The 26,163-nt window shown below is 66.9% G+C and overlaps 7 protein-coding genes across 7 annotated transcripts; 4 read left to right on the top strand and 3 right to left on the bottom strand.

Moving 5' to 3' along the window:
• Positions 1-40: 40 nt before the first annotated feature.
• On the bottom strand, positions 41-1,816 carry EMIHUDRAFT_214474 (hypothetical protein; the record flags this gene model as incomplete). Its single annotated transcript, XM_005763989.1, has 3 exons — positions 41-556; positions 625-718; positions 1,062-1,816. 3 exons carry the CDS (start codon positions 1,814-1,816, stop codon positions 41-43), a joined length of 1,365 nt encoding a protein of 454 aa, XP_005764046.1.
• Positions 1,817-8,648: 6,832 nt separating this feature from the next.
• On the top strand, positions 8,649-10,258 carry EMIHUDRAFT_452401 (hypothetical protein; the record flags this gene model as incomplete). The annotated part of the gene is made up of 4 exons (XM_005763988.1): positions 8,649-9,304; positions 9,640-9,681; positions 9,783-9,889; positions 9,969-10,258. The coding sequence occupies 4 exons, from the start codon at positions 8,649-8,651 to the stop codon at positions 10,052-10,054; spliced, it is 891 nt and encodes a 296-aa protein (XP_005764045.1). The 3' UTR covers positions 10,055-10,258.
• Positions 10,259-10,543: 285 nt separating this feature from the next.
• EMIHUDRAFT_214470 (hypothetical protein) lies at positions 10,544-11,553 on the bottom strand (the record flags this gene model as incomplete). The annotated part of the gene is made up of 4 exons (XM_005763987.1): positions 10,544-10,605; positions 10,709-10,769; positions 10,913-10,990; positions 11,107-11,553. The coding sequence occupies 4 exons, from the start codon at positions 11,551-11,553 to the stop codon at positions 10,544-10,546; spliced, it is 648 nt and encodes a 215-aa protein (XP_005764044.1).
• A 3,624-nt stretch (positions 11,554-15,177) lies between these two features.
• EMIHUDRAFT_214467 (hypothetical protein) lies at positions 15,178-16,187 on the top strand (the record flags this gene model as incomplete). The annotated part of the gene is made up of 2 exons (XM_005763986.1): positions 15,178-15,692; positions 15,740-16,187. 2 exons carry the CDS (start codon positions 15,178-15,180, stop codon positions 16,185-16,187), a joined length of 963 nt encoding a protein of 320 aa, XP_005764043.1.
• A 3,766-nt stretch (positions 16,188-19,953) lies between these two features.
• On the top strand, positions 19,954-20,993 carry EMIHUDRAFT_437582 (hypothetical protein). The gene is made up of 4 exons (XM_005763985.1): positions 19,954-20,215; positions 20,287-20,363; positions 20,433-20,696; positions 20,760-20,993. The coding sequence occupies exons 1-4, from the start codon at positions 19,970-19,972 to the stop codon at positions 20,782-20,784; spliced, it is 612 nt and encodes a 203-aa protein (XP_005764042.1). The 5' UTR covers positions 19,954-19,969; the 3' UTR covers positions 20,785-20,993.
• A 1,188-nt stretch (positions 20,994-22,181) lies between these two features.
• EMIHUDRAFT_465033 (hypothetical protein) lies at positions 22,182-23,051 on the top strand. The gene is made up of 2 exons (XM_005763984.1): positions 22,182-22,732; positions 22,803-23,051. The coding sequence occupies exon 1, from the start codon at positions 22,235-22,237 to the stop codon at positions 22,688-22,690; it is 456 nt and encodes a 151-aa protein (XP_005764041.1). The 5' UTR covers positions 22,182-22,234; the 3' UTR covers positions 22,691-22,732; positions 22,803-23,051.
• Positions 23,052-23,233: 182 nt separating this feature from the next.
• EMIHUDRAFT_465032 (hypothetical protein) lies at positions 23,234-25,599 on the bottom strand. Its single transcript, XM_005763983.1, has 4 exons — positions 24,713-25,599; positions 24,405-24,526; positions 24,172-24,296; positions 23,234-24,091 (listed from the first exon to the last, which is right to left on the bottom strand). The coding sequence occupies exons 1-4, from the start codon at positions 25,576-25,578 to the stop codon at positions 23,714-23,716; spliced, it is 1,491 nt and encodes a 496-aa protein (XP_005764040.1). The 5' UTR covers positions 25,579-25,599; the 3' UTR covers positions 23,234-23,713.
• Positions 25,600-26,163: the final 564 nt, after the last annotated feature.

The following is a 26,163-nucleotide window of genomic DNA, read 5'->3' as shown; positions in this document are numbered from 1 at the left end:
CCGAGGCTGCGCGAGCTGGCCACTCCCTGAACGCGTCCGCTCAATCGCCGCGCCCCCTCGCAGCCGACTGGTCTCTCCGCTGCTCCCTCCTCCGCCTCGCCTCGCACTCGCGCAGCGCCTCGGCGGGGCGAGAAGGGACGCGCAGCGCGAAGATGGCAACCGAGGCGAGCTGCAGCGCCGCCACAGTCTGCATCGCCGCCGGGATGCCGAGCACGCTCGCGACGAGGCCCATGCCGCTCGCGCCGAGCAGCGCGCCGGAATCCTGCACCATCTGCCGCCCGGCGAGGGCGCGCGCCCGCTCCTCCTCCGCCACCGAGTCGAGGATGATGGGCGAGATGCTCGGCATCGAAAAGGCGCTCGCGGAGCCGCCCAGCCCGACCAGCGCCGCGTAGCTCCACGGCGTGGCGGCGAGCGACTGGAGGCCGGTGCAGACGGCGGCGGCGGCGAGGGCGGGCACCATGATCGACTTGCGGGAGCGCGCCGCGTCGCTCAGCCGCGTCGCGGGCGCAGTGAGCAGGACCATCAGCGCCACATTTGCGGTGAGCATTCCTCCAACCTAATCACAGGTGCTGATGAGTGACGGTGAAGAGGAGATGGTCGCAGTGAGCACCCCCTCCCCCCGACCGAGGCGGAGTCCATGCCGACGTTCTCCGTCGCGAAGAGGACGAGCGTCACCGGGAAGGCGCCTGTTGGGAAGGGCTGAGAGGCTTCACGGAAGCTTCCAGGAAGGGGAGGCCAGCCTGACGGGGCAGGCGCCCTGCGCGAAGCCATTCATGAAGACGACGGCGCCGATGCCCTGCAGGGCGGGCCGCCGCAGCAGTCGCCAAGTCACTTCCGCCGAGGCGGGCTGCTCCTGCTCCTGCCCCTGCCCCTGCTGCCCCTGCCCCTGCCCCTGCCCCTGCCCCTGCCCCTGCCCCTGCTGCCCCTGCCCCTGCCCCTGCCCCTGCCCCTGCTGCTGCTGCTGCTCGCTGCGCGGCGCCGCCTCGAGGTCGCGCATGTCGCGAGGTCTCGAGGCTGCCTCGTGCAGCGTCTCCGGCAGCAGCAGCGCGCTCGCGAGGGACGAGCCGAGCAGGCCGGTGGCGCAGGCGGCGAAGGGGAGGCTGAAGCCGAGGTGCTGCGCCAGGACGCCGCCCACCGCCGGCCCGACGGCAAAGCCGATCAGCGCAGACTGCAGCAGAGGCGCCGTCGTCGCGGCGCGGTTGCGCGGCGTCGAGATGTCGGCGAGGTAGAGCTGCGCGGCGGTGGTCGTGGTGGCCAGACCGGCGCCGAGGCACGTGTTTGCGACGACCATGTGCCAAAAGCAGTCGCTGCAAGCAAGCAGCCCCATCCCCACCGCTGCGGTCGCCGGCCCCGCGATGAGCAAAGGCCGCCGTCCAAAGCGCTCCGCAGCGGCGGCGGCGGGCGCGTTGGAGACGAGGCGCGCGAGCGCGGTGGTGGCGGCGATGAGCCCTAGGTCGGCGGTGCCGAGCTCGAGGCTCCTCGCGAGCTGAGGCAGCACTGGGAACTGGATGCCTTGCGCGACAAACGAGAGGGTGAGCGTGCCGTAGATCGGACGGACCCGCCGATCGACGGGCGTAGCCGCGGCCTCCCACGAAGCCTTGAACTCGCGCCACGGCGGCGTGACAAGGTCAGGGCTGCTCTCGAGCCGAGCGTGCAGGCTCTTCAGCTCCGCCTCGTCGAGATAGCGCAACTGCGAGCTGGTCGGCAAGGTCGAGGTGTCGGACCGCCACCGCACAGCGCAGGCTGCTGGGGGCAGCCGCCAGGCTGGGAGAGCTGGCCGTGCTCGCCGGCGCGCGAGGCGACACGGCCTGTGCATCGCGCGGGCAGATTGCCGGCCGAGCTCGGGGCTGTTTCGCGTGCCGCAAAGAATTTTATGAGGCCAAGCCACCACAACCTGTCCTTCTCCCACCCCTCGTTTGGCGTGTCCGTTGTGTTTATTTATTTATACACGTGGCGGCCTCTCCGCGCCGCGATGCGCCCCCTCCCCCCTCGCTTTTGCAAAATCCTGCAAAGGTGGGGACGTGTCTGTCCTCGACCCAGCCCTAGCTTGGGATGTCCGTTTTATTTATTTTATGCCCGCCTCCTTCTCCTATGAGCTCGTATGCCACGTCGCCGCCTGTGTTTGGGTTTCTATGTTTGCGATTTGGAATTTGGTATTTGTCCAACTCTTTGTTTATTTATTTATTTACACGTGGCGGCGTGCCGTCCTCCCATCCCTCCCTTGGGTTGTCTGTTTTCTTTCTTTCTTTTTACACGTGAGCACCACACACCTCTCCTTAAAATCCCTGTGTGGTGGCGGCGTGCCGTCCTCCCATCCCTCCCTTGGGTTGTCTGTTTTCTTTCTTTCTTTCTTTTACACGTGACCGCTTTCTTCACTAGAGCCGGGTCCTCCGCCTCGGCGCTGGCAGTCAGGGTCGTGCACGGAGTTCACGCCTCCGTTGTGTCCAGTCGTCCCAGTCTCTCCGTTCTCCGATTCTCCTCCTTGCCTCGCGTGCCTCTTTTGTGGCCTCATCCCTAGCTGCCTTGCACGCTCTGCATCCCCAAAACGCACTTCTCGTGGCGGGGCCCCTCACTCCCCGTTTCTTTCCCCCCTCTAGAATACGCCTGTGGTGTGCCCCGTGTGGCACCCCGGCCTGTTGTCTCACCCTGGCTCCCAAGATCGTTTTGGTCGTCACATTGTGATACCGTAAAAGAAAGAAAGAAAACAGGCAACGCAAGGGAGGAAGACGGCACGCCGCCACCACACAGGGATTTTATAAGGAGAGGGGTGTGATGCGCTAGCCGTCGCCCACCCTTGGGCGTCCGCCTCTTCCTATCTCTCTTCGCAGTCTCTCGCCGACACCGTTGTGTCGCGCTCCAGTGCTGGTTTTTCTTTATTTTCCTATACAGCGTCTCTGCTCACCGTCGAAGAGAACGTCGTGTCTCCGATCTGCACGTGGCAGTCTCTAAATGCCCTGCGCGCCGTCCTGCACCCCGACGGTCCTGGCCACTATCGTCGGAGGCCACTCGTGCGCCTCGCGTATTGACTGGCTCCAGTCCACGCCTGGCGGCGGTCTCACCGAGCTCGCCGCCTGCGCCAAGGTCGTAGACGAGTTTCCGATCGGGTGCAGCGGCTGCGCCCCTTTGAGCCGCGTGGCGCTCGCCTCGCCGCCGAGCCCTCCGACGCTCGCCTCGCCGCCGAGCCCTCCGACACCCCCATTCACCATGGCGCTATATGAGCGCCTCAACTGCTATCGGTACCACGGCGCCGTGAGCGCCGGAGACAGCGGCATCTCCGCCGGCTCCGTTGCCGATTGCACAGCCATCTGCAAGGCGCACACCGGGTGCGAGGGCTTCGTATCCACGCGCCCGGGCCGCACCTTTGGATGCTGGCTCATCCGAGACATCGTGCTGGCAAAGTGCGAGCGGGATGGAGACTACGACGTGTACGCGGCGCCCGCTCCGTCCCCGCCGCCAGGGCCGCCCCCGCAGCCGCCACGCCCACTGCCATCACCTTTCTCTCCACCTCCGCCGCCGATGCCGCCGATGCCGCCCCTGAAGCTGGGGCAGAGGATGTCACAGTTCGCCGGCTTCTATCACCCTGCCCCGCGGTGGGAGTGGTCCATGAGAGAGTGCTGCGAGACGCCGCCGCCATACCGGCGCAGCTTGCAGCAGGGGCCGGCGGCCGCGGTGGCTGCTCCTGCTGCGAGTGCGACCTCTGCTGCGGCTGCTCCTGTGGCTGCTCCTGCGGCTGCTCCTGCGGCTGCTCCTGCGGCTGCTCCTGCGGCTGCTTCTGCGGCTGCTCCTGCGGCTGCTTCTGCGGCTGCTGCGAGTGCGACCTCTTCTGCTGTGGCTCCTGCGGTGGCTTCTGCGGCGGCTTCTGCGATGGCTCCTGCCCCCCCCCTCATTCTCTTCCCGCCGCCCCAGCCTCCAGACTGCTGCCAGCCAGGGCTGCGCCAGTGCCTCCTGCCAGGCGAGTGCGTCAACGGAGGCTGCCGCGGCGTCGGCTGGTCGCCTCACTTCGAGATGCACTTTGTGTACCGGGCACGCGACGCAGAGGGCGACGACGCCTGCGGCCTCGGCGCCGTCCTTTGCAGCGGCAGCGTCGCCACGAACACCGACGCCGACACCGGCCCGCGCCGCTGCGCCCGCCTCTGCGCGATCTTCGCCGAGTGCGCCGCATGTACCGCGGCTCGCTAGGAACATTCTAGGACCCTTCTTGGAGCATCCCGATAGGTGCGCCGCGTGGGAGTACCGCGGCGCGCGCAGCTCGTGCGAGATGCACCTCGAGGAGGTGCGGGATGCAGCCGAGATGCAGCCGAGATGTAAGCCAGGACACTTTCCCCCAGAGCCCTCTCCCATGGAAGCCATCCGGCAACGCTTAGCCCACAGACCACGCCACCCGCCGACTCACCGAACCCTCGCACACACCGCAAGAAGTACATCTCTCTTGCATCAGGCGACCCACGTCAAGCCGTCGCCGGATGCGTGGGGCGCGGCTTGCTACGCAAAGGCGGGGTGGTCGCCCGGCCTCGCCGCCGAGCGACGCAAGGCGGAGGGCAGCGGCGCGGCCGCCACCGACTGGCGGAGGGAGTGGAGTGCGCCGTCGAGCGGTCGCTCTGCCGGAGCTTGCCGCACCGAGAGCGGCGGCCCGGGCGATCAGACGACGACGTGGGGCTTGAGCGAGGAGAGCAGCGCCGCAGCGAGTGCCCGTCCTCGCCCTCCCAGGACACGTGTCTGACACGTCCCGGGACACGCCCCTCTCAGGACCAGTGCCGCAGCAAGTGCGCCGCGGCGGCGGATTGCGTCGCCTTCGAGCACGCGCGCCCCGGAGGGTACCCAAAGTGCGAGCTGCACCGCACGCGCATCGCCCGCACAAGCCCCAACCCGACCGCAAAGTGCTGGGTCAAGAAGGAGGGCGTCGACTGGTCACGCTACACGCCGCCCGAGACGCTCGCGGTTCGCGTCGCGCGCGTTGTCTTCCCGACAGCCATCTTCGGTGAGTAGAAGCGCCCGCACCGTGCAGAGCAGCGCACGTAGGGCAGCGCCCTATCTCCGGCTACAATGCGCCGACCCCATCCCCGACCCCCACGACCCCCCCCCCCCCCGCCGGTGCAGGCCCTCCGCCTGCGGGCAGCTCCGATGGCGCCTGCGTCTGCGCCGGCGGGCGGCGAAGGGATGCGGCGGGGGAAGTGCGCATGATGGGGGCCCCGCACGACGAGATCCCCTGCCAGCGAGAGTGCGCGGAGCGGACCTGGTGCCGCTGCCGCCCCCTAGGCCACCCTGAGGCCACGCGCCACCCCTGCCGCACAGCCAGCGCACGGCTAGTCAGACATGCGGAAGGCATAGCTGGAAAGGCAGCTCTCAAAAAGGCCCTCCGTCGCCGTGCGAGTGGCTCGTCCTTGCCTCGGCGCTAGGTGCACCGGCTACCAGTTCTCCGGCGACAGAGACACACGTCGAGGAGGCTACCCGTGCTACCTCTTTGACACGCCAATCGAGCGCAGCGAGGGCGGCGGAGACACTAAGTGCTTCGTAAAGACGAGGGTCGCGCCGCCGCCGCCTCCCTCTCCGCCGCCGCCCTCACCGCCCCCTCCGTCGCTGCCGCCGCCCTCACCGCCCCCTCCGCCATCGCCACCGCCGCCGCCATCGCCACCACCTCCCTCGCCACCGCCCGCGCCGCCGCCCTCCCCAGAGCTTCCGCCGCTGCCGCCGCCCTCCCCAGCGCCGCAGCCGCCACCGCCACCGCCGCCGCCACCCCTCCCATCGTTTCCACCGCTGCCACCGCTGCCGGTGTTCTCGAGGTTCTCGAGGTGGATATCCTTTGGCCGCGTTGGGTAGCGAGGATAATGCCGGTGTGTGCTATATCGAAAAACCAGAAACCAGAAACCAGAGAGACCGCCGCGTCCCCCCCAAGGGTTCCTCCCACCCAGAACATGCTGCTGTTTTAGTACTCCCGTTCGACCCATTCGGAATCCGATGAGGTGGGAGGCAGCGAGAGACCAGAGACGCCGCACCCTTTCTCAGGAGTAACGTACGGTGGCTACTAACCGCCGCTGCGCAACTTAGTGAACTGCGACGTACGTATCGGTCTCATACTAGCACCCCACCTCGCGGGCCGATCTTATCACTTCTGCGTTCTGGCCCAGCGAGGCTGTTGCGGGGCACCCGACGGTTTTTCGCAGCGGTCCTTTCGCCCAGGCGTGCTGCGCAGCGTGCCCCCACCCGATGTGTCCTCCACATCGCTGTGGCGTGGCAGCCGGTGAAACAAAATCTATCTTTATTTAGCTTGTTTGTGCGCCACCGCCCCCGGCGCGGGGTGGGAGGTCAGTTCGTGAGTTCTGTGTCCCCGTCCCTGTGCTCCACCTTCTTCTCCCGTGTCAGTCCCTGAGAACCCCACTACATAGCGCCACCTCGTGAGCTGTGTCCTGCCTGTGAGCTGTGTGCTGTGCGTCCAGCAGTCCGGACCCAGTGCTACGGCCGGTGACAGTGTGCCTCGTGTCGGCTCCCGAGCCAATCGTGTGCAGCGTGTGTGTGCGTGTGGGCGCGTCCTCCATGCTAGGAGGTGTGTAACACTGACTGACTGACTGAGCCAGGGAGCAGGGTGTAGGAAAAGGGTTGAAACAAAACAACCGCGGTCGTCGCAGAACACATCACACCCAACACACGCCCAGCTGTGTGAGAGTTGTACTTAGAGGCCCGTGTCGCCGTCGCGGCCCGTTGACTCAAATGAAACCATCTGTGAAACCCGAGAGAGAGAGAGATCCGCGTAGGCGTAGGGACGCACGAGTTCTCGTCGGCTGATACACATATGTCTGCATTCCGACGAGCAACGCGGCGCGGCAGCGGCGTGGCGGCGGCGCTGGCAGCGGCACATGCCCTGAGTGGGCCGCGCAGCGGTTGCTTGCCTGCGCAGACTTCACCCACTTCTGGAGCCATCGAGTTGCGCGGCAATGGGCTGAGGGCGGCGTCTCGCTGGGAGCATGGTGGCAGCGATAACGATGACCCAGAAGTGGATGAGCAGTCGTTTCCAGAGTCGACTCCGCGTGATAGCAGAGGGGAGCGCGAGCAGGCGTGGCAGCAGGGCCTGACGACGGAGGTTGGGCTCCTCTCTGCTCTCCACTCTCTCGAGGAGAGCACAGGCGCGGTGCCCGTGCGGAGGCCCAACGACTTCGAGCTCAGGTCGTTGTTCCACAGGTGCTCGACGGGTAGTAGTCTGCCTTTTCTCCTGCTGCTCGACGGGTAGTAGAGCCTGCCTTTTCTCCTGCTGCCGCATAGCTAACTGCAAGCCGGTCTCGCAGGCTTCGAGGAGGCGTGTGGCGGTGCGTTGAGCTCATGCGAAAAGGACAAGGATAGTAGAGGCATTTAGCTTCACCTCGAGCCTGGCGCAATAGGTGCAAAGGCAAGGTCAACGGAGACGAGATGCTCGCTGCCACTGGTCTGGGCTGGCTAGCGAGGTCCGCAATGCTGAACGCCGCCCAGAAGATCCGCTATACTGCGTTGGAGGGAGAAGTGCTAAAATGGAAGTACACGGCGGCAGGTTTGTCTATTCTCTCACCGTCTAGTCTTGGCAAAGGCCGCGTTCCCTCACCGGCGAGAGGCTCGCCGCAGGCTTCGTCTCTACCGAGAGCTGCCTCGCTGTCGGCGGCGCTCCACTGATCTCCGAGGTACCGCCCTTCCCACCCCGCTGACAAACAACCGCTCCTGCCGCTCAACCTTGCCTTTGCGCCAGCAGCTTCCACTCCCTCACAGGTCAACGGCGGGCGGATACTCGAGACATACCAGACCGTCGGCAGCCGTGGTGCGCCGGAGCCCAACGCATCGAGCATCATTCGACCTCTCCGGGCACCCTCCCTGGCGCTCTCTGCTAGGCGAGTTTCTCGAGATTCGGTACGGCTACGCGTCGGCGCAGGCGCACGAGGCACGCCGCGGTGTGTGGGTGAGGGGGGCTCTACCGCCCAAGTGTGGGAAGGCGGCCAGCATGCACCATAGGCCGGACAGGTGGCGTGGAAGTGCTTCTCCTCCACACGCGTCTCGGGCGACCGCTGGACAACTGCAGAGTTCACTGTTGCTCGGCCCGCCGACTTTGGCGAGGCGCCTTACGTCATCCAATCGCGCAGCGACTACCAGTGCGCCTCTAGATTGGACACGGACGGCCCACCGCTGGCAGGCGGGGGGGGCGGGGAGGGACTGACGGCATGTGCGTGCACACACCCTCTCACATGCGTGCGGCTTGCCAGGCGCACGCCTACGCCGCGGGCGACGCCATCGGGGCTGCGTGCGATGCTGACGCGAGCAGCGACACGCATTCGGACGTAGAGGGGGGGGGGGGTCGAGAGCGGGGGCTCTTGCGATGGCCGCGCAGTGATGCTTTTGCAAAAGAATTCTGCCCGCGCAAATTCCGCGCTCGGCAAAATTCTCTCTCCAGTTGCTGTCGAGGTACTTCCAGCCTGCTGTGAAAACAGCTGACAGTCTCCCGGAGGCTCGGGTTGACTCGGCGAGATAAAAAACCTAGGCGTCTTCTTCGCTGTTTATTCACAGCACGCCACTAGGAAACCTAGAGCCCAGGTTCCCCTGGGGTCGCCTCGTGAATAAACGAGTATAAAGAGCGGTGTAAAAAACCCCACGTGTCCAGCTGTCACGCCAGGTCGCGGCGCGCCTGGTCTGTCGCTATGGCTGGACACCGTGCCTGTATCAGCCTCGTCCTCCCACTTCTGTGTCGCGCCGGCGTGGTCGACCCACGCTCGCTCCGGCCACCGCTGGAGTACACCGATGCCTTTGCTGACCACGCCGCGGCGCCCGTCACACTCACGCCGATCGGTGTCATTCGGAGCCCCTACAAGGAGCGCTTCGGCACGCCGCGGCAGCCGACAGTGACGACGCAGGTCTCGGGCGGAGGAGCACAGCGCGGCTGCATCGAGCTGCGGCCTGACGCCGGTCTCGATCACACGCTGCGAGGTCTTGCTGGCTTCGATTACTGCTGGGCGATCACGCTCATGCACCTCAACGCAGGCTGGAAGCCGCTGGTACGGCCACCGCGTGGCCCGAGGCGCGCGAAGCAGGGCGTCTTCGCCACGAGGGCGCCGCATCGGCCCAACCCGATCGCACTGTCGGCGCTCAAGGTTGTGGAGGTGGACGAGGCGGCGCTGAGGGTGACCGTGGAGGGGCTCGACTTGCTGGACGGCACCCCGGTCCTCGACCTCAAACCCTACGTGCCGTACGCCGACAGCTTCCCGCGAGCAAAGGCGGGCTGGGTGGACGAGGTGAGGGCGGAGGAGGACCGCCTCGGGTATTGGCCGCCGCCGCCACACCTGCTGCAGCAGCAACGGTCCGTCAGCGACGCGGGGAGCTAGCAGAGATTTAAAGCTATACCAAACAACCTCACACAGTTTGTTGTTTTGCAGAGGCACAGTGCGCACCCTGCCGCCCCGCGCTGTCGCAGGGCGTGCATCACACAGGTGGACTGTGTGACTCCTCGGGGTTTTGGGGGACACTTGAGGTGTGCTAGTAAAGAAAGAAAGAAAACAGACAACCCAAGGGAGGGATGGGAGGACGGGACGGGACGGCACGCCGCCACCCGCTACAGGAGTGCCACGCGGCTCTTTCTTCTTTTTGTGGCGCTCGGTGCAGGTGTGGAGCGATGGGAGTCCTGACGGAGCTCAGGGTCGCCATGTGCCAGACCTCGCCCGCCTCGAAGGGCATCAGGTGCCCCGTCGCCCACAGTCGCCGCTGTCACCGCCGCACTGCTCTGTTTCCCCCTCCCAACTATGCCCCGCTCTTCACGGCACCGTCGTCGCTGCTCGCAGGGACTTTTGGAAGAAGCAGTACAGCGCGATCAAGTCTGCCAACAGCAGCTTGCCCATCCTGCTCCGCGAGTCACAAGGCATCCAGGCCAAGCTGACGGCGGCATACCGTGCGCACACCCGCCACACACGCACAGAGCACCCGCCGGCGCAGCTGCGATGACGCCGCCCACGCCCCTCCCGCCGCAGAGGGAGGAAAGGAGACCGTCGTCGTCGTCGACGGGCTCAGCGAGGCGGAGTTTGGGGCCAAACTCGAATCCCTCATGAAGGGGTAGTCGGGAATGAGGGCCCGCGTGCGACGGTGTAAACCTTCGGCGGCGGCGGCCGGCGCACGTTGCGCCGCTCTATGTATACACAACAGTTAACCTTTATCTCGGCGCGCCGAGATAGTCTTACTCACAACAGCTGTACGGCCTCGATCTCTGAGGGACGGGAGCACACGTGCAAGATGTTGACCTCTACGTACGGGGACGAAAAAGCTGTAACGACGGGGCGCCGGGGCGCGCGCGCCACACGACGACCAAATCCGCCGCCGCGGATCGCGCCTTACGCGCGTGCCGGCCACCACAATCACAATCAGCACGACGGCACGCTAGCTGTAGCTCGACTCCCCTCGCGATCGCCACATTGTGCGCAGGCTGAGGTTGCGCGTCTCTCCCACGAGAAGACGGGCACGCTCTCTCTGCTGCTCTCTCTGCTGCTGGGGCTCGGCAGGGGCAGCAGCCTCGCCGCGAGCGGCGCACTGCTGCCTCTCCCCGGGCGCCTCACTTTTGCGTTCGCGACGCCATCTTCGCCGCCTGTGCCGTCACCTCGACAGCGTCCGAGTCTGCAGCGGGGATGGGCGAGTTGTGGGAGGGAGGAGGGTAGGCAAGGGCGGGGCTCGAGGGGGCGCTGGTTTCGCGGGCACGGGGGTGGGCAGCGCCACGCACGGTAGCACCACTTGAAGGTTGACCCTGCGGCAGAAGGGCTCGTCTCTTGGTGAGGGCTCTGCTGATGCGGAGGGCGGCGGCGTGTGTGCGGGGAGGCGCGCCTCCGAAGGAGACGAGGTGGTCCACCTGGGGGAGGCGGCGGGAGGGGTGAGAGGGGCGGGGAGCGAGGCAGGGCGGCGGGGCGGATCGCGGCGCCTTGAGCACGTGGTTCTTGCGCGACTTGAGCTTGCAGGACGCGCCAGAGCCGTTGGTGGTGAAGGTGCCGTTGGTCGAGCCGAGGTCCTGCCGGAGGGGAGGCGGGCGCGGGCTCGACGGTCCGCTCGGTCCCTCCCAGCGGGCTCTCCCTCGCGCGCCTGCAGCTTGAACTGCTTCCGGTCAAAGGAGACCTTTGCGTGCACCGACGAGACCTCGTCGTCGCCGCTGAGGCAAAAGTCGTTGTCCGCCGTCCGACCGATGCTCCACGTCTTCCTGTCCGCCGCCGGCTCGACCTTGAAGATCTTCCCCTGGTGCACGCCGCGAATCCCCACCAGCGCAAACGCGTCCACCGACGGCTCGCTGCTGCCAGACGGCTCGGAGGTGGTGGCGGTTTTGCGAGGCACCTCGTCGCGCTCGCTGTCGTCGCGCTCGCTGTCGTCGGCCGAGCGCGCCTGCGCCTCGACCGCGGCGTCGCGCAGCACCTTGCGGGCGCGCTTGAACTCGGCATCGTACCGCTCGATGAGCTCCTCGCCGTGCCGCTTGAGCGCAGCGGCACGCTCCGACGCGGCCGCCTTCAGGTACTGCTCGACGGTCATCTGGCGATCCTCGTCGGTGAGCGAGATCGGGGCAGCGGCGACGGCGACCGCCATGGTGGCCTGGAGCTGGGTGTCCTGTCGACCGTCGACCGGCCCGCCACAGAGTTCAAAGCGCAAGGGCTGGGAGGCAAGAAAGACTCGTGGCGCCGAGGGGCTCGGGCCCGCGCCTGAACTCCTCACAAGCTGCGAGTTTTCGTGGAGGGCGCCCACACCGCCTAGCTCTGCGGACGGGCCCCTCCACCCTTCATGTACGGACGGATCATGTAGTCCAAAAATCTCTCTCTCTGTGTAGTCCCCACAATCGCTGAGAGATTTTAGAAAACCAACAAGAAATCACGACTCTCACAGTGATTTGGGCTCGGCAGCTTGGCAGCCCTCAGCCGAAGCTGGGGCCGGTCCCGTAGCCGAGAGAGCCCGCGCCGATGAGTTCGACGCGGTCGGGGGGGGCCTGCGGAGAGGCCAGCGAGGTGGCGATCGCTCTGTACTTCATGGCGCCCTCAAAGTGGGGCTGGCTGACTCGCCAGAGGTCGATACTCTGGACGACCCATAGGATGCCACGAATGCCTGAAGGAGAGGGAGGCGAGGCCAGAGGCAGGCTCAGCTGCTCTCGGGTGATCTCACTTTGGTGGCTGAAGGACCCGATGGTCCTGTCACATTCGCGTTCCGTGTCGTGGGGGTAGAAGAATTCGAGGTAGAATCGAGTCAGCACTTCCTTGTAGTACAGCGGACCGCCAGGCTCGCCGGCAGCATCCGCAGGGAGGCAGCATATGAGGCACCAGTCTTCTGAAGAGCTCAACAGCTGCGGCCGCGATGGTAGAGTCGGCCGCGGTTCGAGCGAGCAGCTTTTTCTCTCTCCAAATCGCTGTCGTGGGATCGCTTGTCATGTGAGAAGAAAGAAAGAAAGAAAGTCAGCAGACAACCCAAGAGAGTTGTTTTGTTTACAACCCAAGGGAGGGATGGGAGGACGGCACGCCGCCACCACACAGGGATTTTAAAGGAGAGGAGTGTGGTGAGCTAGTCGTCGCCCACCCTTCCTTGGTCGTCTGCCTCTTTCTATCTCGTGTGAGTGTTAGAGTTGTTTGTGTGGTATAGTGGCCACTCACTGGCCCTTCGCATTCCCTCGCCGATTCTCGCTGCAACCTTCATGCCACCTCGCGGTCGTCCCACTCTCGTCGTTCTCCCTCCTGTCGCTTCCTCCTCTGTCGCGTCGCTCTCCTCTGCCTCGTCCTGCGAGAGTGCAGAAAGAAAGAAAGAAAACAGACAACCCAAGGGAGGGATGGGACGACGGCACGCCGCCACCACACAGGGATTTTAAGGAGAGGGGTGTGGTGCGCTAGCCGTCGCCCACCCTTGCGCCTTGGGCGTCCGCCTCTTCCTATCTCTCTTCGCATTATCTCGCCGCTTCTCGCTGCAACCTTCGTGCCACCTCGCGGTCGCCCCCTCTCGTCGTGCTCTCCCTTGTCGCTTCTTCCTCTGTCGCGTCGCTCTCCTCTGCCTCGTTCTGCGCCGCCGCCGCCGCCTGCCGTTCCCTTGTTCTCGCGGCTTCTTTCGTCTTTCGTCGCAGCTCCGCCCTCCTTGCTGCATATCCTGGCTGCATAGTCTATCGAGCTCTCCTCGAGCAAGGACGAGTCTTCTGACGACCACCTGCGAGAGTGCGTTGTGTTCAATTATCGACTTTAGGTTAGGTTAGGTAGAAAGGTGAAGAACAGCCAGGCTCGGACTGGACACCAACGCGGTATGGGTGGACGCTAGACAGATGATGACGACACGCACGAGCGACACACAAGACACAAACAGGCTCACAAGACACACAGCCAGCGGGCTGCCACACACCCTGAGTATAGGCGTACACATAACTCAAGGCCACATCCTCCCTGTCGCCCCCCCCAGCACTCCAAGGTGCCAAGAGAACAAACAAGGGCACAACAAACAACAGACACAACAGGAAGTAACATGCGAGGCTAGAGCAGGCTTGCTCCACCTCTCTAGCAAACTAGCAATCTCTCCGGCCGGCGAGGCACGGACGAGACCGTGTGTGGGGTCTAGTGAGGTGTCTATGGACGCCCTCCTCACAGGCTAGCTGCCTTACAGCACAGACATTCGTGTGCGTGGTTGCCGTCCTCATGCTCCTGCTCAGCCACGTTAGTGAGCGCATTGCGGACACACCTGCGCCGGTTCGCAGCCGCTGCATCCTGGAGCACCGGGCCCTGGAGCCACACCCGTATAAACCTCGGTTCGACCTCGCGGTGCGAACACGTAGCATGCAGAAGCATGTGCAATCGCAGCTTGTCCCGCATGTCGTCGCACCATCCCATCTCCGTGTACACCGTCGTCCACAATTGAACCGCGTTGCGAAGGCGCTGACAAGTCAGCTCCTCCCTACGAGACATCGGCCTCGGCCCGAGAATCACCGTCACGGCGCTTCGACGTCTCGCCCTTCTCCGACGACTCGTCGTGGACGACGCGGCCGTGCCTCGACCGGCTACACCCACAGCCCTTTGCTGACCGAAAGAGATACACCTCGAAGTAGTGCCGCTTGACCCTATTCCAATTGATCTGCATGTGAGATGTTGCCTCCGCTCCATCCCCACCCTCGATCAATAAGTCTTTCAATGCGAAAGTCAGACACGTCACCGGCTACACCCACAGCTCCATCCTCGTCACCTCGCTCGCGACGCTCCCTCTCCACCAACGGCCTCAATGTGGTGCTCAGATTCGAATGCAACTGGTCACGCTCGACCGGCTCGCTGATCACCGTCAGGGCGGCGACCGAGTGCGGCGCCTCGCCGGCCGCGTCGCTCCCGCCGGCGCCGTCCGTGTCTCCCAACGGAGGCATCGCGTTTCGAACCACAACGGACTGCGCGCTCCGCATTTCGAACCACCAAAACTCGCCGACCCAGGTCCAGGTCCAGGTCCAGGTCCAACAAGTTTGCGCCCGGCCCTCTAGCGCCGCGCGCTGGCCCCGGCTGCGTCCCCGCGCGACCTGCCCGACGGCGTGGCGCCCGCCCTCCACCCACCTCCCCGCGCGGGGCCGCTCCGGAGCGACCCGGGCGCCCTCCGACCAAACTGCTCTATTACTATCATATAACAGTACTGCTAGCCCTATCTCGCACAGGTGATATTCATTGTATGAGTGTATGCGAGCAGAGGTGCGTGTGCTAAATCTAGGCCGCACGTCGTGGCACTATGACGGAGGTAGACGTGCGACCGCAGCGCGCCCACCACAGTCTCGGTGGTGCGCGCGTGTTAGCGAGAAAGTTGCGGGGAGAGCCATGCCCGACTTTTCGAAGGCGATTAAAATCCCTGTGTGGTGGCGGCGTGCCGTTCTCCCATCCCTCCCTTGGGTTGTCTTTCTTTCTTTCTTTCTTTTTCGAAGGCGAGCCCCACGCCACGGATGCCAAGAAGAGAGAAGAATCGGATGCCCGCCGTGCTTTCGCGGGAGTCGTCTCTCGCGCCGCGTCCCGTCGGCACTGTCCTAGAGTAGCCCTTGGGCCGGGCAAAATTCTTTCTCTTCGTGTCGGCCGAATCGACGACTGCACCGCCATGCTCGCCTCCCGCCCGCTGTGCCGCGCCGGCTGCCTCGGGCGCCGCGCCGCCCGGCGGCACTGCTCGTCGCTGGCCGTCACGCACCTCGACACGTGGCTCCGCGACAACGCGGCCTCCTTTGCGCCGCCCGTGATGAACAAGCTGCTCCACCGCGACCAGCTCTCCGTCATGTTTGTGGGCGGGCCGAACCGGCGCGAGGACTTCCACCTCGAGGAGGGGAGCGAGTTCTTCTTCCAGCTGCGAGGCGACATGGAGCTGCCCACGCTGCAGGCCGGCCGGCGCGAGCTGGTGCGGATCCGCGAGGGCGAGGTGTACCTGCTGCCCTCGCGCATCCCGCACTCGCCGCAGCGGCCGGACGCGGGCTCCATCGGCCTCGTCGTCGAGCGGCGGCGCAGCGAGCGCGAGCTCGACGGCCTCCGCTTCTACACCGACTTTGAGGCGTGCGACGCCGTGCTCTGGGAGCAGTACTTTCACTGCTCCGACCTGGGCAAGGACCTCGCGCCGGTGCTCGCCGCCTTCCGCGAGTCGGAGGAGGCGGCCACGCGGCGGCCCTCCGCCACCTCCGTCCTCGCCTCGCCGCCCCTCAAGCAGGACGTGGCGACGGTCGTCCCTCCGCCCTTCCGGCGCCTCGCGGCATCTGGAATGCGGTGCGGCCTGCTGCGCCGGCGTGAGAGCGCGCGCCGTGTGGCTGTAGGCTGGACGAGTGGCTGGAAGAGCGGTCCGCGCTGCTCGACGCGGGCGCGACCCTGCCCCTCTTCGGCGAGAGCCACCCCGACAAGGAGTTCGGCATCTTTGTCGCCGGAGGGCCGGTGGAGCACAACGCCGCGTGGAGGCACGAGACGTGGCTGCTGCAGCTGCGCGGCGAGGCGAGGGTGAGCCTGCGCGGCGGCGAGGAGGCGACCCTCTCCGAGGGGTCCTGCCTCGTCGTGCCCGCAAAGACCGAGTACACGGTCCGGCGAGAAGCGGGCTCGCGCGGGCTGGTGGTGACAAACGACCCGAACGGGAACAAGGTCAACGCGAGGGGGGTGCGGCTCTTCGGGGGCGGCAGCGAGGGCCGGCAGCCCGTGGTGGGGGGCGGAGACCAGGCCGGACGAGACATCCTGCGCGCGATGCACGAGGACGCGGCGAGGAAGGGAAGGTAAACCTTATTCAGACTCGGAGCGGGCGTGTTGTGTGTGTCCGCGGTCGTGGTATTCCTCTTCATGGGGGCTCTTCTCGCTTCTCCTCGAAGTCGAACAAAACACAAAAAAGAAATCTGAGCTTTGGCCAACAATCCTCCCTCCTGCGGGCGGGCCCCTCAAACAAAATGTACGCGGACTGCGAGCCGAGAGGTGCGTGGTCGTGTACAGTCCCCCCTTCCCCAAGTACGTGGACGACACTTCGACACGGTCTACCGTACGGCGCTAAGTGCGCCCGACTGGCAACCCCCTTCCGGCCAGCCCGCTTCCTTCAGAGTGTGCGGCAGTCCTGTGCCGTCGGCAACGTGCCAGGCGGCCTGCGATGGCGTGGGCGGCTACGGCCAAGTCACACACAGCGACGGCATCATGTACGACTGCTACGAGGCGCCCGCCGCCGCCACCGACGGGCCCTTCGCCTCGTCGGTCGAGGGCGGCTGGGGCCTGCTCTGGGTCTTTCCGGCCACGCTGGCGGAGCTGGCTACAGACGCAGCAACTCGACGCTGCTGGGGTCGCTGGGCATCCGAACGAACCTCAGCGAGCCCGTCCGGACGGGCTGTCGCTTCATTGAGTACGGCCCGAAACAGACCGTGCTCAACCGGAGTGGGTCTTATCTGGCGGCGACAGCAAAGATCCGGACATCGGCCGCTTCTCGTATGCAGAAGGAGAGGGCGTTGCGCTCCTCGGGAGGGTCACGGTGCCCGTCGAGATCACGCCGCTCAGCGAATGGACGATCGTACGCCGGCGACCAATATGCGGTTGAGCTGTACCGCGCTAGGAAATTGGGCGCTCCCTCGCTGACGCCGTCGACAGCCTCGCCCTGGCCTCCGCCGCCGCCGTCGTCGCCTTCGCCGCCGCTGCACTCCGCCTCGCCGTCGCCGCCGCCGCCCACGCCGTCGCCATCTGCCCCTCCGCCGCCCTCCACCTCGCCATCGCCGCCGCCGCCCACGCCGCCGCCGCCGCCGTCATCGCCTTCGCCGCCGCTGCACTCCGCCTCGCTGTCGCCGCCGCCGCCCACGCCGTCGCCATCTGCCCCTCCGCCGCCCTCCACCTCGCCGTCGCCGCCGCCGTCATCGCCTTCGCCGCCGCTGCCCTCCGCCTCGCCGTCGCCGCCGCCGCCCACGCCGTCGCCGCCGCCGCCGCCGCCACTCTTACCTCCTGATGCTCCTGCTAACGATCCCCAGATGCCTCCGCCCCCGCCGATGTCGCCGCCCTCGCCGCCGCCGCCGTCAGCGTCGCCCTCGCCGCCGCCGCCTCTCGACGTCTCCGCCCCGCCCTCCCCGCCCTCCCCGCCGCCCTCCCCGCCGCCCTCCCCGCCGCCCTCCCCGCCTAGCGGCGCATCCTCCGATGGGCAACGCGTTGTCGAGGAGGAGGCGCCTCCTCTCCCCGTTGCCGCTGTCGTCGGTCGGCACTGTCGCGATCGCGCTCGTCGCCGCCAAGGTGCACCGCTCCCGAAGGACTCGCCGTCGGCGCCGCAATGCGAGGATCGTCGAGTCAGAGCAACTCGCGCCAGTCGGAGTTTGCTATCTGGTGGCGGTCGGACAGCCTTGTCATTTAGTTAGTTAGCTTGTCCCGCGCCTGTCTGTTGAGTGCACTGTACACTTATGTCGGGGGTCCACTGCCGCCGCCGAGCCCGCAGCGCCATGAGGTAGGAGCACGCGCCCGTGTCGCGGAGCTGCTGCAGCTGCTCTCCGCGGCGACACGCGCAAGGTGCTCGACGAGCCCTACCAGGGCTGCCCCGGGGGCATCATCGCGGACGAGCCCGAGGAGCTTTCCCTCGTCGCCGAGTTCGGGATGTACTACAAGTCCCCCGAGATTGCGCCGCTGGCGCAGCTGGCCAACCCGCTCGAGGCGACCACCGGCGAGGCAACCACCGGAGCGGGGGCACCCACTGGAGGGGGGCACCCGCCGGCACGGCGATGCCGATGGATGACCTCGCCGGTGCGGTGGCCCGCAGGGCGGCCGGCGCGGCGGCCACCGGAGCCGCCCGCACCGCGCACGGGGCGCGGCCGGCGCGGCGCCCGCTGGTGCGGGTGCGGCGACCGGCGCGGGTGCCCACCTTTGCCGCCGTTTTCTGGTGTGGAAGACGGCGGCCATCCGCGCGTATCTAGTGTGCGTGTCGGTGTCTGCAGCCTCCTCTGGAGCCTAGCAATAAGGCGGCCGGCGGTGGGGCGAGGGGGTGGGTGGGTGGGGGGGGGGCGTATGGTGCCGTCGGCGGGAGGCTGGGTCTGTCAGCTGGCGGGGGGTATGTCTAAGAACCATACCATACCAAAAAGTCCGAACCTGGCTCTCCTTTCTCTGGGCGCGACCGCCATGGAGATCCGCTGCCCACAGATCAGTGCTTTTGTCGACTATTGCTCGCTCTCTGTGCACTCGCAACGCCAGAGGCCGTGCTTGGAGAATGCGTCGCAATGCTGCTGCGCCACACACCGGACATACATCGGCACAAATTGGGGTTGGTCACTCACGCACCCCACGGACTGCACACGACCTCCTGAGCACAGGCCACAGAAATGCCGAAACACCGTCGCCGCAATCGCCCCCACACCCCACGCAAGTCTCGTGGTCAGGTATCCTTGGCGTTCACACCCCAGTCCTATGCCCAGTGTTGTGCGAGGGAGTTTGGTTGGAAAATTCTTTTACTGTGCCAGTGCGCGCCAGTCCCGTGCCCAGTCCTGTGCCCAGTGTTCTGTGGATTCTAAAATTCTTTTACTGCCGCCAACAAGTCATGGCGCGGCCGAAGCGCGAGGCCGCCCAGAAGGCGTGCGACTTTCTGAACTCTCTGCAATCCGAGGACGAGGGTGTGGCGCACCTCCCCTGCGGCGGCGGCGGCGGCGGCGGCGGCGGCGGCGGCGGCGCGAGGAAGCGGGCTCGGAAGGGCGCGGCAGCGGCGGAGGCTCCGGCTGACTCCGCACCACCTCGCCCCCCTCCGCCTCGCCCCTCGCCTCGCCCTCCTCCGGCTCTCCCTCCTCCGGCTCTCCCTCCGCCGCTGGCGGCGCCGCAGGGATCGCAGTCTCGCAGCGCGACGGCAGACTACTCCGAGGCCTTCAAGCGGCTGGTCATGGTGCACGCCCTGCAGCAGCCCAAGAGCGGCCGCGTCAGGCCGACGTGCAACAAGTTCTCGAAGGCCGGCCGCACGCTGTACCCTAAGCAAATCAGGCGCTGGCTCAACGACCGCGGGCTGATGGTCGATGTCTTCAGCGCGCTGCAGGGCGCTGGGCTCTCGCTGGCCGACGACGTCGAGCAGATGCTCTCCGCTGCCGGTGTCGCGATCCCTGCACCGCTCCCCTCGCCCGAAGCGTATGCACGCCTAACGGGGGCCCTGGCGAGCGCGCAATCCGTTTGTATCTACCGCGAGCCTCTGCTTCGCCATGAGCGTGCATGCCGCATCGGAGAGGACCGCCGCCGGGGCAGCGGCAAGCCAGGGCGAGGGGTTAGCACACTCTGTCGCGGGGGCGATCCCACGCGTCCCGCCGCCGCCCCCTGGCACGATGGGGCGGGGTAACCGACTGAGTGGAGACTCTTTCGGGGGACGCGGATCGAGACACCCTCCCACCCTCTCTGTGCTCACCCCCTGCCTCTGCTCTCGCAGGCAGCAGCGCCTCGCCGAGTGGGGGGCGGCGCCGATGGAGGGGCAGACAGGCGGCGCTGGGCGGCCCAGCGTTCGCGTCTCGGCCAGCGGGCCGCGGCAGCTCTCGAGAGAAGCCTCGATCGCGGCGGCGCAGGCGAGGGGCGAGGCCTTCAAGGTGATGCCGCGGCGGCTCTCGAGAGAAGCGTCGATCGCGGCGGCGGAGGCGGCGGGCGTGGCCTTCAAGCAGATGCCGCACCAATTCTTCTCCGCACAGAAGGTCGCGGCGGCGCAAGAACTCGGCCAGCTGGCGGTGGAGGCGAGCCAACGGACGATCGAGTACACCCAGCGGCGCTCGACCGCGCGTTCGGCGCTGTTGGTCGAGCGAGAGATGGAGAACCTGGCCGCGCGCGGCGAGAGCATCTCGGTGTGGTCGGCCCGCGCCGCGCTTGTCCCCGCCCACGCTTGTCCTCGTGAGCCCTCGCTTCCCCGCCGCAGCTCACCGAGCTGTGCGCGCGCGTCGAGGCGCGCGAGTCGCAGAACTTTGACGTCGCCCGCCACTTCCTCGAGCTCGGGCGCGGCTCCCCCTCCTCGGCCCGTGTACCGCGAGGGAAGGGCACGTCAATCTGTCTCTAGTGCAATAGGCGCGCGGTGTACGTGTACGTGGCGGGGAAGCCCCGCGCGCGGCCGACGGAGCGACCATTCGACCCGCCGCTCGTCATCAACGGCCGCCAGGTCGTCGAGATGATCGGCATGCCGCCCGACGGCTTCTCAAACGACGAGAGCCAGCGCTGGTGGTGCAGCAGAACGCGACGTGGGTCGCTCCCAGCGGCCTCAACGTGGACCGGCAGCAGATGTCCAAACTCTTCATGGACGTCCCGCTCAGCGAGTGCGAGACCGCCTTCGAGGCGCGCCGGCGCGCCGCCTCTGCTCTCCCGCCTCAACTCGTTTCACCCGCTTGTCCCCTGCAGGCCAACCTCGAGGAGGGCCACGTGATGCGGCTGCTGCAGGTGGACAACTTCAACGGCGTGGACTGCACCGTCTGGCGGCATCAACTGGGCAACCAAAAGTTCGGCTGCCTGGACGGCACGCGGTACACGGGGCGCGCCGTGGTCCGCCTCGCAGTGAGCCGCCAGCCACTTGACCAGCTCTCGCTCGTCCGCGCTGTGCCGCCGCTCCTGTCGAGCGGCATGCTGCGCCCGCTCACGCAGAAGGTGCGCGAGGGCGAGGCGTTGCGCGCCGCCGTGGAGGCTGAGCAGCCCGAGCTGGCGGCCAAGCTGCGCGCCGGCATGCGCGAGGCGGCTCAACTCGAGCACTACAGCCACAAGGTCTCGCTCAAGGAGATGCTCGCGTCGATCGAGGGCGGCCTCGCCTACCTTGCGCTCGCTGTCTGCCGCACCGCCGAGGGGGACGTGCACAAGAAGCGTCGCGCGGGTGTGATCTCGTCGTGCTACTTCGAGGTTGCCGCGACGACGCGCTCGTCCTCCACGCGACGGGGCCGCCACGCATCCCCCTTTTTTTGGTGTAGGTGATGCTCACGCTCGACGGCAAGCTCATCACGCGCAGCGGCTGCATCTCGGTGGACGAGCAGCCGCCGAGCGAGGAGGAGAAGGAGGCGCTGCTGCTGGAGGAGGTGGCGGTGGAGGAGGAGGAGGCGCGGCTGCTGGTCGAAGCGGAGGAGATCGAGGCGGCGGAGGCGGCGGAGGTGGCGGTCACGGCGGCGGTGGCGGCCACGGTGGCGGCCACGGCGCCGGCGCCGGCGCCGGGCGCGGTGGTCGTGACGCCGCCCTCGCTGCCGGCGCACTACAGATTCTCGCCGGGCAAGATGACGATGTTCGGGGACATTTGGACTGGCGACCGGCACGCGGTGGGCTTGGAGAAGGCGCAAGGGTTGATGCAGCGGCAAGTGCAGCGTGGCTACCGAGCCGTGCGGTGAGTGTGCCATGCCGCCACGTCTCTCCTACCCCTCGCCCCCGCGGCAGAAGCACCCGGGTGGTCCAAGGGGTGCTAGAGCCCAGCGTCGGAAACTCGCACACGCGCACGAGATTGAGCGGCTCAGAGTGAGCCGCGAGCAGCGAGAGAGAGCGTGAGACTGCGAGCGCGCGCGGGTCGCGACGGACCGAGAGAGCAGAGTGTGGTGACATTCGTACCTTTGGGACTCGATGGGACTCGGTGCACGGCGTGGAGGAGGCAACCGAGGCCCGTGCCCAGTACTGTGGACAAGCGCTGCGTCTTGGGACCCGGGTTTTCTGTGTTTCAGCCGCCCAACAAAAAGAAAAAAACGGCGAACTTGCTGTCCTCACCGTTGGAATGCGATACGGTCTGGCTCGACTTCGCTGAGCCGCGCTGTAGTTCCTCGCCCTCCTCTCACGCTCCGCCTCTCGTCTCGCCAGGCAAGTCCACCGGCGTGCACGCCATCGACCCGCATGCCCGCCGCAAGCAGGGCATGACCCTGAAGAAGGCGCAGCCGGGCGCCCCGTTCGGCTGGACCTCGGAGGGCATGCCGTATATCGGCACTCAGTACTGCGTCGACTTCCGCACGCCGACCGGCCGCCTCGCCTCGCTCTCCACCCGCAACGGAGGCGAAGCATACCACTGGCAGAGTCTCGGCGGCGTGTCCGCTAAGGTGGCCAGCTCCGCGCTCGAGACGCACGGCCGAATCGACCAGCTTATGGCAGGCGAGTCGGGCCGTCCCTGCGGCGAGATCCTGTCTGCGTCCGACCTGGCGACAGTGCGCGCCGCCTTTGTGCGTGTGTTGGGTGAGGAGGTCGTCCGGCAGTTTGAGGCTGCGGGCGAGGAGGCGGGTGAGGCCGAGGTTAAGAGCGAGGAGGCCAAGAGCGAGGCCAAGAGCGAGGTCAAGCGCGAGGTCAAGGCCGAGGCTGGCAAGGCCGAGGCTGGCTGAGAGGCCGAGACGGTCATGGACAAGAAGCGCAAGGCGCGGATGGTGCGTGCGCCCCGCTGCCTGCAGTGCCAACTGCTGCAGGGTGGACCTGACCATAGCGCCGCGTCCACAGGCACTCTCCGACGCGCGGCAAGCACGGAACCTCGAGCGCGAGGGCGAGGGGCCCGGGTCCAAGCAGCCGAAATCAAAGCGGCCAAAGGCAGAGGCCTCGGGCGAGGCGGCACCCGTCGACTGAGGCCCAGGGAGGCGGCCAGCCGGTGGGGGGAGGGCGCTTGCATGTGGCACAGTACGCTTGAGCCGGTACGTGGGGCGCTCCGAGAGGCGCCGAGGGGCTACTGTGTTTATTGACATCATTGCTGACACAGGGTCAGGTGGACCACGCACGTACGTTCACACCGCCTCACCGACAGCGACACCGCTCACCGGCGCGCGCGCCGCGGGCCGGCCAAGCCCCAACACGCACCTGAGGCCCCCTGAGCCCCTCCCCCGCCCGGACGCGGAGACACCAGACACGCCGGCCGCGCGGTCCGGCCGCCATGTGCCTGTGTATAACAACACTCAACAGAAAACGTCACATATCACAACGGCTCGGCGGCCCCTCTCGGGGCCCTCCTCTCCAACCGCGGGTCACACAAGTCACGGCTCGCCACGGACAGGACACCGCGAGGGATTTCGGGACCCTCGCGAGCCCCAGCAGCGCACCGTGTCATGCGCTCCCACGCACGCAAAATCTCACAAAGACGGGGGCCCTCCCCCCTCCCTGCCCACCATGCCGGACACCGCCGCGCGCAAAGCTAGGGCTGCGGGCGGAGTCCCCCAAGAGAGACCCAGAGTACGGGAGGCCACAGAGAGCAGCCCCTCCGCCACAGCGAAGGGGGCCTCACCGGCCGCGCCTGCCCTTCCTCTGGCCCAGCACCTCCCCTCGAGCATCCGCCGCCGCCGACGGCGAGCTAGGCGCGGCTGGCGGCGGGGAGGGGAAGGAGGGCGAAGGAGCGCGCAAGCCGGGTATGGACAGGTCCTCGGTCAGGACAGGTCCTCGGCAACAAAGGCGTGGCGGACGCAAGTCGGCGACTCGGCGGGCGGCTGGCCGGCGAGCTTGGCGTGCGCGAGCGCCGGCTCGCTGTCCGCAAGGACCGTGCTCGCCTCTGACTCAGCCGTCGACTCGGCGTCGGAGGAGGACGTCTCGTCTGCGCAAGTGCCGACCGGGGGGAGGAGGAAAAACGAGAGGAAGGGGATGGGGCCGAAGGCGAGGATCGAGGCCCACGGCGCGGCGAAGTCGCCGTGCGCCGTGCCGAAGACGTGGTCGCACATCGGCGAGACGAACCCGTAGTTGAGCCACGGCGTCTTGTGGTGCTGGACGTGGAAGTCGCGGCAGGCGCCGAGCCACGCGGGCGGGTCAGCCTACAGGACGGTGCCAGGAGAGGGTCCAGGAGAGGTCTAGGAGAGGTCCAGGAAAGGTCTAGCCATCAGGGCGGGTCCGCCTTGTGGGCGGTCTCGTGCGCGAACTCGAAGGCGAGGTAGCAAAAGGCGAGCCACGGGTAGAAGGGCGGGTAGCGGGACACGCCGAGGGCCGCGTGGACGGCGTAGACGAGCAGGCAGAGGGCGCCTGTCGGACGTGTCCGGGAAGTGTCGTGGAGGAGGCGGCACCGAGGGCGGGGAGCGGCTGGAGGTGCGGCTGGAGGTGCGGCTGGAGGTGCGGCTGGAGGTGCGGCGCCTCCGTAGAGCTGGATCATGCCGGCGGGGCTGCGGAGGTGCTTGTGGTCGTGCGGGCGGCGGTGGTGCGTCCAGTGCGTCGGGCGCAGCACGTGGTGCTGGAGGGCGCGGTGGTAGACGTACCTGGGGGGAGAGGGGGGGGGGGGGGGGGCGGTTCGTGCGGGGGGAGGAGGGGCAAGAGGGCCGGGAGGGAGGCGAGGGCGGCGGCGGCGAGGGGTGCGAGCGAGGTCGAGCTCGGGTGCGCTGCAGAGAGCGCGTGTGCGATTCTTCTGCGGGCGAGGCGCTTGATTAATTACTTAAGGCGCGCACTCGATCAGCGACCAGCAGCCGCAGTAGGTGTAGCCGTAGCTGAGGGTCGTGAGCGGGTGGGAGGAGAGCATCCCCCACTGCGACTGGCAGAGCATCGCGCAGCACAGCACCCACACGACGTGCGCGACCCAGTACGGCTGCAGCATCTGCGACAGGATCTTCTTGTGCAGCGGGCGAGGCGCCTTGTCGGCGCGGCGCGGAGAGCGCGACTTGCGGCGGTGCAGCATCGGGACGTACGTCTTGGGGCCGAAGTGGCCTCCGTCCGCCTCGATCAGCTTGATCTGCTTGTTGGCGGCGAACTTCTCCACGTCGTTCGGGTGCACCGGGTCCGACGCGGCCGCGTACACCTTGACCCGCTCCGCCAGGCGGTGGAGCGACTCGTACTCCCACGCGTTGGCGCCGCCGGCCACGTAGGTGGGGAAGGTGGCGAGGCCGGACCAGAAACCGGTGCCGTACCGCCAGCTGCCAAAGGCGGTGCCGCGGCGGAGCAGCGATTCGGCCCACGTGCCGTTGAAGTGGCCCGCGGGGGAGATGAGGGACGCCTCGCGCAGCCGGAGGCCGGCGGCGACGAGCTGGGCCAGCACCGAGCAGCCCATTGAGAAGGCGAGGGCATCCACCGGGGCGTCGTCCGGGAGGTGCTCACGCACGGCGGCGAGGCACTCCGCCGCGAAGGCAGGGGTGCCAAAGTCGGATCCCGGCCTCACGCACAAGTAGACAACGTCGCGATCCTCGACGCGGTAGCCGGACCGCGACTCCTTGAGGCCGGGGACGCAAAGGAGCGTGGGCGGCCTGACCATGCCCGGGAGCGGGCGGGCGTCGCAGGCGGCGTCGACGCGGTGCACACGGACGCTCGAGCCTTCCGTCATGATGGTCCTAGAGGGCCTGGGAAGGGATGCAGGTAGATGCGCCTCGTCCGTGATTCCGCAATGGGAAATGTCACGCGCCGAGTGTGTTCTTTTTCTCGCCCACTGGCTTCGCAAACTCTCCTCGACAACGACGAGGCCGACTAGAAAGCGTGGAGAGAGAGCACGGGGCGGCGTGTCAAAAAGAAATAAGGTAAGAATCTCCGGGCAGGATATAAAACAAATGAACACGCGTCTCTTCAACCACAATCCTTCCTATGACATGGCAGACTACTGCCGCCTCAGGCCCTACCTGTCCTACGCTAGCTCCAGATCACCCACTTTTGGGGAAGGTCGTGATTTTGGCCGGAGAGAGGACACATCCCGGGGGGAAATGATAACGATCAGGTAAAATTAAAAGCCGCACGACGCCGCCGCACGCCGCGGCGCGGTGACCGCTGATCGGTGTCCCGCGCGCTCGTGGCTCGACGTGAGTCGCGGTGAACATTTCCCATCGATGGAATCACGGAGCGAGGCGCATCTGTCTTGCATTCCTTCCCAGGCCCTCTAGGACCATCATGGGGGTGCCTTTCAAGTCCGATTCTAGTG

Source organism: Emiliania huxleyi (assembly GCF_000372725.1).
Source record: "Emiliania huxleyi CCMP1516 unplaced genomic scaffold EMIHUscaffold_61, whole genome shotgun sequence".
NCBI classification, from domain to species: Eukaryota; Haptophyta; order Isochrysidales; family Noelaerhabdaceae; genus Emiliania; species Emiliania huxleyi.
Note: the sequence above shows the minus strand (reverse complement) of the source record. Positions and strands in the feature narration are given on the sequence as shown.